This window comes from Chlamydotis macqueenii, chromosome 3, assembly GCF_036417535.1.
Source record: "Chlamydotis macqueenii isolate bChlMac1 chromosome 3, bChlMac1.mat, whole genome shotgun sequence".
NCBI classification, from domain to species: Eukaryota; Metazoa; Chordata; class Aves; order Otidiformes; family Otididae; genus Chlamydotis; species Chlamydotis macqueenii.
Genome location: NC_141558.1, coordinates 87,891,599 through 87,904,178, shown reverse-complemented (window position 1 = coordinate 87,904,178; position 12,580 = coordinate 87,891,599). Strand labels below are relative to the sequence as shown.

The 12,580-nt window shown below is 57.0% G+C and overlaps 1 protein-coding gene across 2 annotated transcripts; it reads right to left on the bottom strand.

The window, feature by feature from the left end:
* Window positions 1-951: 951 nt before the first annotated feature.
* DLK2 (delta like non-canonical Notch ligand 2) lies at window positions 952-11,208 on the bottom strand. 2 transcript variants are annotated; one of them, XM_086744776.1, is made up of 6 exons: window positions 11,128-11,208; window positions 8,566-8,667; window positions 6,896-6,959; window positions 4,126-4,256; window positions 3,378-3,522; window positions 952-2,837 (listed from the first exon to the last, which is right to left on the bottom strand). In XM_086744776.1, exons 2-6 carry the CDS (start codon window positions 8,636-8,638, stop codon window positions 2,060-2,062), a joined length of 1,191 nt encoding a protein of 396 aa, XP_086600902.1. In that variant the 5' UTR covers window positions 8,639-8,667; window positions 11,128-11,208; the 3' UTR covers window positions 952-2,059. The 2 variants fall into 2 exon arrangements, with proteins under 2 accessions (XP_086600902.1, XP_086600901.1); XM_086744775.1 differs by lacking the exon at window positions 11,128-11,208 and adding an exon at window positions 10,827-10,887.
* Between the last annotated feature and the right edge of the window lie 1,372 nt (window positions 11,209-12,580).

Here is a 12,580-nt window from a genome sequence, read left to right as displayed (position 1 = left end):
CACAACCCTACCTGCTCGCTACTACTTTCAGAGGGCACTGACCTTTCCAAGCCCAGAAAGTTGCACCCAAGCACCTTGCTGCTTTTCCTCCAGTTTACAGTGGAGAAGGCCTGAAAAGCCAGAATGTGATTATATTCAAGGTCTCAAAGGGTAGTTTATTTCAAGCCACTCTTCCAAGGAAAAGTCCCTATCCCTCCTGCCCTGCTCCCAGCTGCACAAACCCACAGCTGCTTTCAGTTTTAGGATCAGATTGCTCTTCCCATCAGAACCCTTGGACTCAGTCTTGAATTTTGCCCTTCTCCCCAGCACTGGGGCAACACCTAGCAAGTACACAGCTTTGCTATGCTGACCTAATGCACGTGCCCTTCCTTCCCCTGAGGCTGCGGGATTCATCTCCACCCCTGCAGCCAGAGCATGGCACAGGACAATTCCTGTGCCACAACCTGGGTTTGCCTTCTTGAGTGACATGATGGAGATACTAATCCAGAACAAGTAGCTGAGCAACGTGATCTAATTGGATCTGCTGCACGCAGGTCCCTTCCAACCTAAATTATTTTATGATTCTCTGATACACTGTTTCTGGGCTTGCATTTGTTTTATTTGATAAAGGTACATCATCCATCCATGTATTAAAAAAATAATCTTTCTGATGAAGCCCCCAGTCCCCTTTCCCAGATCTCCTTCCTGGCCGGGTGCTCACTCCTCTCTTTGCTCTCTTCACACCATCTTGAACCAGCTCTGCAACCGTACAGGCCAGTAGTAGGGTTTGGGTTGTGGGGTTTTTTTACTCCACTGCTTACCCCTCCGTGCTCATGAGGAGGCACGGAAAACCCTGGCCCTGGCTGGTTACTGCACACCAGACAAGCACAGGCAGGAGCAGACCTAGTACAAAGGCTAAGTGATCCGGCCATCTACTGCCTCTTAGGTGTGCTTTAGCACACCTGGTCCTCTCGTCATCCCAGGCTTCGTGGCCTGGCCTCACAGCCACTGTGGGAGCTTAGCCTTTGTATCGAGAAATGCTGTAATGACTGATTTCAGGTTAGTGCCATCAGCCTGCCTTGGAGTGACTGGGAGGGGAAAGGAGGGTCTGGATCTCATATTGCTCCTCAACCAGCCGCAGCACATCTCCAGCCTTGTCCATCTCCAGTTTCACCTGTGACGGCATATGAGGACCAGCTCAGGCCCTAAGGACCCCAGAGGGGAGCACACCATGCTCCTCCTCAGCAAATGGTGAGGCAGAAGTGCATGCCGGCGAGGGGAAGGAAGTTGGTCATTTGTGGCCAGACTAGAAAAGACGGCTTGGTAAGTGGGGGGAGAAGACCCCTAGATCATCAGGAGGAAAGTACAGAATGTGTTTGTAACCCCAAGTCTGACAGCAAGAGGAGGGAGCATCACCCAGGGCAGAAGAAGGGCACAAGGAGACCCCAGATGATCTCCAGAGTCTCTCTGAACTGGCTCACAGAACCACAGACCAGGGAGCAAGGGTGTTTGCTCACTCCCTAGGGACATGGCATCTGAAAAGACAGCCTCTAGAAACAGCCGTAACCCACCCCATTCAGTACCAGGGCAAGAAGGCCCATGCGGTCATGACTGTCCTGAAGGCCCCAGAATAAACATCCCAACGCCAGCGGAAATGTGGTCAAAGCCCGTTCCAGTAGTCACAGAGAAGAGTTATAAAGGGCCTGGCAGAATCTGGGCTTGCAGGAAGGCTGTGCCCTCCTCAAACACCACCTGTCCTGTTTCTGAGAGCTCATGTTGGACAATATCGGCTCTGCATGGCGTGAGCTGCCGCAAGGGACACGTTCCTGCTCCCCTGCAGGCCTGGTCCAACACAGCCCTGCTTTCAGATGCCCATGGGTGGCGGTTGTGCCAACCAGGCAGGAGATGGCTCAGACCCAGGCGGGACCATCACTCCAATGCTTGACGCCCAGGGGTTTCGTTGACACGTTTGCTGCCCTGTGCAGCCCGTCCCTGCTGCCTGGCACAGCTCCCCAGGGTGCAGTTCAAGGGCTTTGCCAGCACAATGACTTGCCAGGGCCTGGCACAGAGTCCTCACAGCTCACAGCTCCGTCGTCTTCCTGGGCTCGATCAGGACGGTGTTGAGCATGCCCACCTGGCACTCCTGGTCTTGGAGCTTCCTTGCAGCCTGCGAAGGGCTTTGGCACCAGTTTGACCTCTGACGGCCCCTCTGCCAGTTCCTCAGCATTAGCAGGACGGTGATGAGGACCAGCACTGCTGTCAGCACCCCAAACACCAGCACTGTCACCAGCTGGGCTTCGCTTAGCCCTGAGTCCCTTTGGGTCACCACTTCCTTCACAGAGATTTTCAATAACCCTCCCCCCGGCTCTTTCTCGCTGTGGTTGGCCACACGCCGCCCTGTGACCACGGTCCTGACAGGCTCTGGCTGTGTCACCCCCGGCATCTCACTGGTGGTGCTTTTCATGACTCCACTATTCTCGTGGTTTGCAGAGTGGTAGGGGGGAGCCCAGGTGGGCTCAGGGACGGAGATCTCGCAGGTTTTTCCAGTAAAACGGTCGGGACACAAGCAGTCATAATCATTGATGCGGTCGTAGCACTTTGCCCCATTTTTGCATGGCTGGCTGGCACAGTCATTGATGTTGATGGTGCAGAAACGCCCTTCAAAGCCCACCTGGCACTGGCAGGAGAAGCGGTTGATCCCATCGTGGCAGGTGGCACCGTTGGCACAAGGACGCATCAGGCAATCATCCACATCATTCTCGCAGAGAGCCCCCACGAAGCCAGCGAGGCACCGGCAGGTGAAGTTGCTGGCAAAGCCGTTTTCATCTTGACATTGCCCCCCGTTCTTGCACGGAGACCTGCGTGGAGAGAGTAAGGACAGTAAGCCCTGGAGAGCAAACAGTTTCCCCTACCCCAGGGAGGAAAACACACACAGTGGATTGCGTGGCCAGTAGGTCCAGCGCTGGCTTTCTCCTTGGGGACAGCTATTCTCAAGTAGAAGACTGGACAGGAGTTTTCACCTCCCTGAGTGAGAGGTGATGGGATCTGCCCTAAGGCCGTGGCTGTGCACAGGCTCACCACCCACCACAAAGGGTATTCAGCAAAATGATCTGAAGGGGAAACGTGCCCTCCTGATGCTCCTCAAAGGCGTGACGAGTGTCAGCTCATCACACCTACAGCGGCGAGGGACAGGAATCCGTTCAGATTGCAACACAGACCTTGCCCCGGCAGGACTGCGCAGTGCACGCAGCTAAACCAAAGGCAAAGATGGTTTTGGCTTAGCTTCATTAGCGCATGGAAATCCACAGATAACGAGCCAAGCTGGGCCACCCCTTGGCAGTGCGTGACTGGAAGCTAATGCTGTCTGTAATCTCACTGCCCCCGCTGCCGTGGCTCACCCTGCCTTCTCACATGGCCCTGTCTTCATCTCACAGTCCTTCCCATGGAAGCCTTCTGGACACAGGCAGGAATATTCCCCGTCTCGATCGTAGATGCACTGAGCCCCGTTCTGGCATGGGGACTGGTGTTCGCAGATGTGTATGTCTGAGGGGAAAGAAAAAGGTGGGAAATAGTGAGAAAAGAGGGGTGATGTGGCCAATTTAGTTGGAACACAGCCTGTCAAACTCAGGTGGGATGGAGAAATGGCAGGAACTTTTCCTGCCTGTTCTCTCATGGGCACCTGCAGAGAAAGCACATCGTCCTGCAAATCTGCACGACGTGAAGATGCTGTGCATGCCATCCCGCTAGCCAGTGCAGATCCCCTGGCACTGAGGAGTCTCTGAGGCTGGAGGAGATGGTGGCCCACCAGCCACCTGCCAAAGGCAGGAAGCCCCAGGGGAAGCAGGAGGTGCTGCCCAGAGCCCAGCTGTGGCATGGGAAAGGCAATGAGTTCATCTGCTCCATATCCTCAGGCTGGCCGGTGTCAGGGCAGCTATTGCCGTGCAGCCAGGGAGCAGGTGCCAGCAGCCTGACCTCTTCTGCAGAAAGCGGATGGCTCCAGCCACAGCAGCCAGACAAGATCCTATCTCCTGGTCAGCCCAAGCAGCATCACCCAGGTGGCTTCTGGCTACGCCAGCTCACCTGTCCATGCAGGATGTGCTGGGCTTCTGCCCTCAGCACTGAAGGCTGGGATGTCCAGTGACTCACCTTTGTCACAGAACTTGCCGGCCCAGCCGCTGTGACAGATGCATTGCCAAGGCTGGTGGCACGTCCCATGGAGACACCCTGGCATACGCACGCACTCCTCGCAGTACTCGCCCTCCCAGCCTGGATCACACCTGCAGGAAGACAGGGCATGGCAGCATGATAAAATCCAAGCAGCGGCTGCGGAAAAGCTTGCTGGTTGCCGTGCAGAGTTCCTGCAGACACGACGGCACTAGGAAACCCTCCCAAAGCCCACCATGAACCTGCTGGCTCGCTTCTCCAGAGGAGTTCAGTACTGGCATCTCATCTTTCCAAGGAAGCAAGTGGACAGAGTGGGAGCAGGCTCACCCTCTGCAGCCAGAGAGGATGAGGAGGCAGAAACAGAGTTCAGCAGCTTTGCTTTTAGTGCCCATGCCCCACTGCTCTCCTCCAGCCGACTCCTGTGTTAACTCAGCAGTTCCTGCACCTCCCTCATCGTGCAGCCAGCCTGATGGGCTTAGAAAAGCCCCATCCCTAACCCTGAATTCCCTGCGGGAAGGGGACCAGAGGCTCCTGAGGCCCACATGTTTCATTGCGCCACTTCGCATTATAACGTGTGTCATTTTTCCTCTGAAGTGCACCATAAATCAAGCTGCGAAACCTTGCTTGTCATGGCTGGCGTACGGAATAGACTTGTCAGCCAGCTCACAGGAGCAGTGTGATGGGAAAATCCAGAGGACACACCAAGCCTTCTGGCCCCAGAAGAGTGGGGCAATGGTGATGGCTAAGTAAAGCCAATCTGCAAATCTGCACGATGTGAAGACAGTGTGCATGACATCTGGCTGGCCAATGCAGATGCCCTGGCACTGAGGAGCCTCTGAAGCTGGAGGAGATGGTGGCCCACCAGCTACCTGCCAAAGGCAGGAAGCCCCAAGGGAAACAGGAGGTGCTGCCCAGAGCCCAGCTGCGGTGTGCCACTGTGTTGCTCCACCGGCTTCTCTCAGGCTTGCCAGCTCCAAGGGGGAAAGCGAGTGACAACAAGATGAGAGCTGAGTGGAGGTGGCACCAGCCACAACAAATCTATACTCAAAACCACATGAAATTAAACCTAATAAAACCAATGCAGTCTCCAGAGTAACCAAGGGGGTTCATTTTCATGGCTGGGGTTCATTTTCATGGCTGGGGCTCATTTCAGTGTGATGTGCAGTGACTGCAGCTTTGACTACAGCTGGTCCAAGCAGTCACACCTGGACTGACTATTGCCACTGCAGGTTGTTGCAAAAAGATAAGGAAAATGATTTAAAAAGTAAATATATATATATTAATTAGAGGCCTTTTAATGGGAATGGAGGCGATACCATGTGCCTGATAGAGCCTGGGGAAATGCATTCATACTTGGACAGCCATGAGCTCACAGAGGGCTGTGGGCATCCCTGCCCCCTAGTACCTGCTGGAAGCAGGTGCCATCAACTTTTCCCCTTCTCTAAAAGGGAGATGGCCAACCTAAAAATTGCCAAGAAGTGGGCCAAGTAAGAGGCCAAGTGTCCTTGAGTTTGGGGTACTGCCAAGCTGCTGAAGGGTTCAGCAAACCTGCAACCCGGAGCAGGGACACAGGAAAAACCTGTAGCTGGGCCACTCCACTGCATGGAGAAGTGTGGCATCTCTGGATGGGGCTTCGCAGCACTGAGCTCAGCGGCTGAAAGGGCTCAGAGAGGAGCAAGCTCTTTGCAGTTGCAATCGGGGACCCAGCAAAATCAGAGCTGGATGGTCCATGTTGCAGCAGTCCGTGCGGTTATGGTCACGTGCTGTGCAGATGTCCCAGCCCCGAGCTCCCCAGCCGGGACGGCCAGGCCACATCTGTGCCATTAGGTGAAAACAAGTGGCCCAGGTGTGGTGTGGCACTGGGGACTGTGCTGCGAAAGGGGGCCGAGCATGCCCCAGCAAGGATAATTGGCTGGCGGTGGGCAGTCTGTTCCCTTGCAACACAGATATCTGGGCCAGCCCGAAGCAGCCTGCTCCTCCCAGGGCTGCCCTGCAGGGTGGGGGCTCTGAGTGGCCCTACGCCGTGACGAGGAGCAGTGTCTGGGGCCTTGGCAGCTGCGTGGTTGCTTCCCAGGCTGAAGTGCAGGATCAGGCTGTGAGCTTTGCCCGTGTGGGATCTGGCCACCAGCTGGAGCTGGGACGCCAAGGATCACGCATGCACTTCTGCTGCAGTAGCTCCCAGCTTGCTGGCCAGCCCTTTATGAAAACATCTAGAGATCACCACCATAGCCCAGGCTTCTGAGAGGGGACCCCTGATGCCCTCAGACATTTATATGCACTCTGGCAGCTCTGCTCTTCCATGTTCCCAGGGAGAGCATCCCCATCTCAACCAGTGTGGAGGCCATGCAAGCAGGGCACCCCTCAAGCCTGTCCTTGCTGCCTGAGGACTTTCCCCATCATATCTGAGCCAAAGGGCTGCCTCCCATCACCCAGGCATGGCTGAGCTGTCCTAAGCTCCTGTCTACACAAAAAGGGCTCAGCAGAATGATATCAGTCAGTGTGTGGTGGGGCAGACCCTGGAAGCACTGGAGCAAAGGCTGGGGGGACCAGCAAGAGGTTGAGGAATCAAAATCTCCCACTCCAGAGGGTGTCAGGTAAAAAGAGAGAAGAGTCCTTGATTCCAGGTGTGGGTGAGTGGAGGAGGAGGTGCCTCCACTTGGGGCAGGGGTGTAGACACTGAAGACAAAGCATCAAGGGAGGGAGAGCATTTAGTCAAGGGCAGCAGGAGCGGAGAGCCAAGAACAAGCCGTACCTGCACTTCCCATCCTGGTCACAGCAGCCGTGGGCGAGATTACAGCGCTCGCTGCAGTCATCCCCTACAAGGCAGGAGACAGATGGATTTGGGTTAAGCGGAGACCACAGATGACTCTAGATCTGCCTGTGGCCTTGCTGGCTCACAGCTTTTTTTTCCTTCCTAAGCCATCAGCCCGGCCCTTCCCCAGAACTGTAAGGTGATGGACCTTCCTTTCAATAGCTGGATGCCACACAAGAGATGAGGATCTTGCAGTAACCCAAGCAGTCATAACACTGTCTTTACTGAGAAATGGGACTCCGCTTCAAAACTACCCAGTCTCTCATCATCTTCCTCACTCTCTCTCTGCTGCCTCCCTTAGATTTCAGGCCCTTCTGGGCAAGAGCTGGGCTTGCCCGTGCATTAAGGCAACCTGTGGGCCTGACACACCTGGGACCTTGGTCCCACAGTTGTGCAGCAAGTATGGTGGGAAAGCTCAGGGCAGGTACTGCGAGGGGCACAAAGGGACTGAGGATGGAAATGAAAAGAATGGCTCCTCTTTATCACCTAAGATGTCCCGTCCCCAGAGACAGCTATTGGCACAGAGAGGTCTTGTCAAGGCTCCTGCCCTCCATCAGGACCCAGCTGCCAGCGCTTCCCCTCTGGCATGGGGAAGCAGAACAGGGCATCACATGCAGCCAGGTATCCAGTTCTGTTTATTTATTTAAAGGCCACAGAAGCTGTAACTGAGCCATGGCCTCGTCGTGCCACTTCTCATCCTCTGCTCGGTGCTGGCCTGCTTTCTCCAGCCAGGTGTCCCCTTTCATCTCCACCTTCCCCTCTCCCCCATCACTTGCTTGCATCCTAGCCCCACAGGGAGCTGGCTTGCTACAGCTCCATGGGCGGTAGAGCTAGAGCACATGCCAGGAGGCAGGGGGTTTCTCCAGGAGCTCAGCACGATCCCAGGCCAGGCCCAGGAGATGGATGCCCCTTCCTGACTCAGCCCCTCCATCCTAGACCAGGGCAGTATAGCCCCCACACCAAGAGGTGTGCTCAGGCTTTCCCCACGCCGCACGATGTGCTTGCCCAGGAAGCAAGCAGGGAGAGAAATCCCCCATGCATGTGTTTTTGCTGGAATGGGGCAGCAGGTCCCACTGCTCAGGATAAGACACAAGCCACTGTGGAACTGGAGCAGCATCCTGGGACTGCTCAGCCCAAGCCTGGGTATCGTCATCTTTCCTATTTGTAACTATTTCTCCTGGCAGATGGCTTTGGGAATTCATTGCTCATCCGGAGCAGGGGGAGAGCAAACCAATCTTTGAGAACACATTTTGTCTCAGGGATCCAGGATTAGCCATTCACTTTTGAGAACTTCTTTCCCCCTCGCCCTGCCTCTCCGAACAGGCTCATCAGCTCAGGGACCCATTTGCCCTAACTGTGAGAGACAGAGCAGTGGGACCTCTCGCTGCTGATCTGCTCAGGCACTGCCACTCCCATGGGCACCAGACCGGGGGTCTCTACGGTTGCCACCAGTCACTCCCCAGGTGCCAGATGACTGAGCAGCATTTTCTGGTCTTCCAGGTCAGGCCAGCTCTATTTCACATAGAGAACTGAGGAGACCTCAGCAATGCCAAGGACAGGTTTGGAAAGATGGATATAAGAGAGAAGGACCCATGTCTGCAGACACTCACCTTGGGCAAGCTGGTGATGGGCCAAGAGGATCCAAACCAAGGACATGAGCTGGAGGCAGAAGCTCCTGAGCATGGTCAGTGTGGCCCCACCGAGATGAACACCTAAAGAGAGAAAAAGAGCAAGCTTTTAAGAAAAATCCCCTGGCTGACACCGCAGCTTCACTTCACGCATCCCTTCCTCTCTGCTACCTGGGAGCTTTGAGTTGAAACATCCAGTTTTGTACGGACTTGTCACTGCACTCCTCTCTGTCCTTCCAGACTCCTTCCTCTAAGGCAATGTTGGAGCACTAAGAAGCAAAAAGCCCTTTAAGATGTGTGTATGCGAGAACTGAATGCACACACTCAATCCTGAGTGTGTAACAAATAGCTCAGGCTGTTACAGCACATTTTGCAGCACCTGTCCCTGCTAGCTGCTGTCAAGAGAGCAGAAGCCTCCAGAAACACCAGTTCAGCTGTGGGGACCTTAATCTTCCCTCCCTAGCTCTGGAGGTGCTTCAGCTTCCTATTAAGCAAGGTTCCTCCTGTGCATGTTCGAATGAATAGATGGGCTGAGTCTTTTTACAGTGCCCAGGCTGCTTCTCAAGACCTTCAGGAGGGCAAGGAGTCAAGAAGATCTAGCAGATGGGCAAGCAGTAAATGGCAGCTCCTTTGATCCTAAGAGAGTGAAGCCATAGGCACTAGATGTGGGCCACAGCCCCAGGTAGGAAAGGCAGACACGCACCCCATGCCAGGTGTGGTCCTTTTCCTCAGCTGTCCTGCAGAGAGCCCCATCCACCCAGGGTTCCTGCACCCATCTATTTTCCAACCGCCTCCTGCCCTCTTGAAGTAACACTAAATACTTTCCAAAAACACTTCATTCCCTCCCAGCCTTCTGGGGTTGTTAAGGGCAGGAAATTTGAGGGTGATATCATAAATACATTACTATAATGAGATGGGAGGGGTTAAACAGTTCTGCTAGAAGAGCGGTGAAGTTATGGAGCAGACTCCATCCAGCTGCGTGGGTGTGATGGACAGGGGCCATTCCACTTTCAGCTTGACTCTTTAGCTCGGGAAGGTTGTGTTGGGTCAATAGCTGCATGAAAGATTTCTCAGATGGGGACAGAAATCCTCCAACCCACCCACATGTACACATGCATTGCAGGAAGAGATTCTGGGGTCCCTGATAAGGGCTTCACCTGCCTGGACCGGACAAAATAGTCCACAAAAAGCCAAGATCTTTCTTGAAGCATCTCTCTGGTAAACAAACCATCACCAGTGACGGATGCAGCATTTTCAGAGGGGCTACAGGATGTTACTGTCACTGCCCCAGCCAAATCCCAGCACAGACCGTTGCATCCTCCCTCCCCATGGTCCCCTTGTCACCATGCTCACAGGACCCTCCTTCGCCTCCTGCCCCAAAACATCTGCTGCATTTCAGTGGCGGGTGAATCAATTCCTATCAAACTTATAAAATAATTTAGGGCTGAAAGGTCGGTGTCCTGTTCCTTTGGGGCCATGAAGAGCTCAACCTCCAACCACATGTCATTGCAAAGGTCGTTTCCCCCGTGGCTCCTCACAGCCTCCCCACTCGAGGCTCAGCCTCTCAGACCTCCTGCCGCAGCTGCCCCCCAGACGCTGCTCATTGCACCCACCCAGAGGCCACCCCAGACCCCAGCAAGGCGCCGGGGGCATCCCGGGGGGCAACCGGTACCCGAGATAGGTGTGAGCAGCAGCCGGGCAGGCCTGGCTTTGGATGGCAGGGACGCAGGGGAGGAAGCTCCCTCCGTCCCCCGCCTCTGCTACCGCCTGGCCGGACTGGGGGCTACCAGCCCCCCAGGGGCTGCGGTCCATTAGGGATGCCCCCGGGGGCTATTAACCTCCCCCTCGGGGGTATTAGGCACCTCCGTAAGGTTGGGGGCTACCAGGGCACTCCCCTTCGTGTGGGGGCTAGCAGGGACCCCTCCGTGCTGGGGGGCCGGGGGCAGGGGCCGCTGCGGCTACCCTCTCCTGCCTCCCCCTTCCCGCAACCCCCGCCGCGGCTTTGAGACCACCCCAATGCTCCCGATGCCCCTCGGAGGGGTACAGCCACGGAGGTGCCTGTTTTCCCCCCTTTACCCTCCCGTCTGGCCGGGGGGGACGCTCGGCGGAGCCCCGCACCGCCCCAGCCCCACCAGTCCCCACTGCGGCCGGGACGACGGCGGTTGAGGGGGTCCGGGCCAGGGTGGGGGGATGCTACCGGTCCCCGCCGCGCTCTGCCGCCCCCCCTCCTTTCCCCTGCTCACCTCGGCGACGCGGCGGGTCGTGGGGGGCTACCGCGGGGCGCGGCGGCGGGGGGCGGCCATGCCCGGCGCGGCGGCGGCGGGGCTGGGGCTGGGGCTGGGGAGGCGCGGGGCTGCGGAGGGAGCTGCCGCCGCGTGTGCCGCGCCGCGCCGCGCCGCGCCGCTCCGCCCGCCGCCGTGCGGCCCCGGCCGCCTGCCAGCCGCTGCGTGTGCCTGCACATCCCCGCTCCCTCCCCGGGACATCCCGCCTCCCGCCGCCCCAAACCGCAGGCAGCCCCCGGCCAGGCCCTCCCTGCCCGCTCACCCCTGCCCTGCTCCCACCGCGGGGGCCGGGGGGCGGGGGGGGCAGACGGACACACCAGTCACGGCCCCACGCGGGCCTGGCTGCCCCGCGCCACAGGTCGCGTCCCCCCAGGACCGGCTCGCCGTGCGTGGAGGGGCGCCCCGGGCAGGGGATGCCCCCCCGCCCCGCCGCGGCGCGGCCCTGCCAGGGAGATCCCACTCGCGGCTCGGGGGGCTGCAGCGCTCGCCCCCACCCCGCGATTGCACACGCGTGTTTGGGTGAGGCTTGCGGCCCGCAGGACACCCCCACTTCGCAGCCTGGTTCCTCTTTCAGAGATAGATGCGGGATGATCTGAGCCCTCATTTTGCTCAGGTTATCCAAAATAAGCAAAAACACCTCCGGTAGCCCTTCCCTGTCAGCTTCGGGGGCCACGAACACACCTCCACCGGCAAACCGCAGGGTTAAGAAGCCCCATCCTTAATGTCGAGGTGCTACATGTGGGTCACCCCACAAGAAAGAAGCCATTCCGCGAAGCTGTGGTCCCCGGCCCTTCTCTCACTGCTGCTGACAAGCCCAGGGCACAAGTGCCTCGGTGAAGAATGAGACAACCCTGACAGAGGGGCTGGGCCGTCACATCTTCGGGAGGAACAGCTGCCCACTCTCCTCCTCACCTTGCATGGCCTTTCTGCTACTAGACAAGATGGTATCTGTCACCTTCAAAGGTCCTAGCAATACTTAATTAGATTACAAGTTCATCTCAGCCAGCCCTCTTCTACCCCTGCACCCCACGAGGTTTGCTATTTTCCACCAGGAAGGAAGAAGAGACACATGCTCCTGGCACGTAGGTGGATGCTTCCACATCTCATCTCCTCACCTCACCAGACAAAGCTCACCCCATCCCTGCTCTTACCTTTTCCAGTCCCCCTGTCCCTCCGCAGCTCCTGACAGCCCCGTCAGCACCATGCACCTTGCGGCAGCTGTGGGTGGCACTGCGGGCCCCAGCACCCAGGACAGCCCAACAGCCAGCAGCCCCATCAAAGCCCAGCTCTCTGCCGGCTATGGCTGCAGACCCCTACTTGCTCCATCCTGGGCAGGTCTGGACAACACAACCCTACTGAGCAATAACATGGGAGCTTCCCACCCTGCCCACTGCCACAAGAGCTGCCTCCTTCCTGCCTCTTTCCTGCTCTCCTCTCCACAGGAACACTGCTCCTTTTCTTGCCTGCCTCCTCCTGTCTCCATCACCCCACAAAACTGCTCCAGGGTCCCCTGAGGGCCAGAGAGGTCCAAACCTCCTGCTACTCAGGCTGCTTTGTCAGCTCCTCAGGTATTTAGGGGACAGGTGTGCACCCGCTATGTTCTGAGATGCTTCCTGTGGTTCTCCATCCATTCTCATGACCCAATCCTTCACATCAAGCTCAGCCTGCTTCTGAGGTCCTGGCTCACACCATATCTGGGGCTTGCAGCAAAAGGG

What these genes read in the sequence shown, in the direction of transcription:
- DLK2 (XM_086744776.1), bottom strand. Translation starts at nt 8,638, where the DNA reads ATGCTCAGGAGCTTCTGCCTCCAGCTCATGTCCTTGGTTTGGATCCTC. An exon ending in CCATCACCAGCTTGCCCAAG is followed by an intron (nt 6,960 to 8,565) that starts GTGAGTGTCTGC and finishes CCTGCCTTGTAG; the next exon opens with GGGATGACTGCAGCGAGCGC. An exon ending in CGGCAAGTTCTGTGACAAAG is followed by an intron (nt 3,523 to 4,125) that starts GTGAGTCACTGG and finishes CTTTCCCCTCAG; the next exon opens with ACATACACATCTGCGAACAC.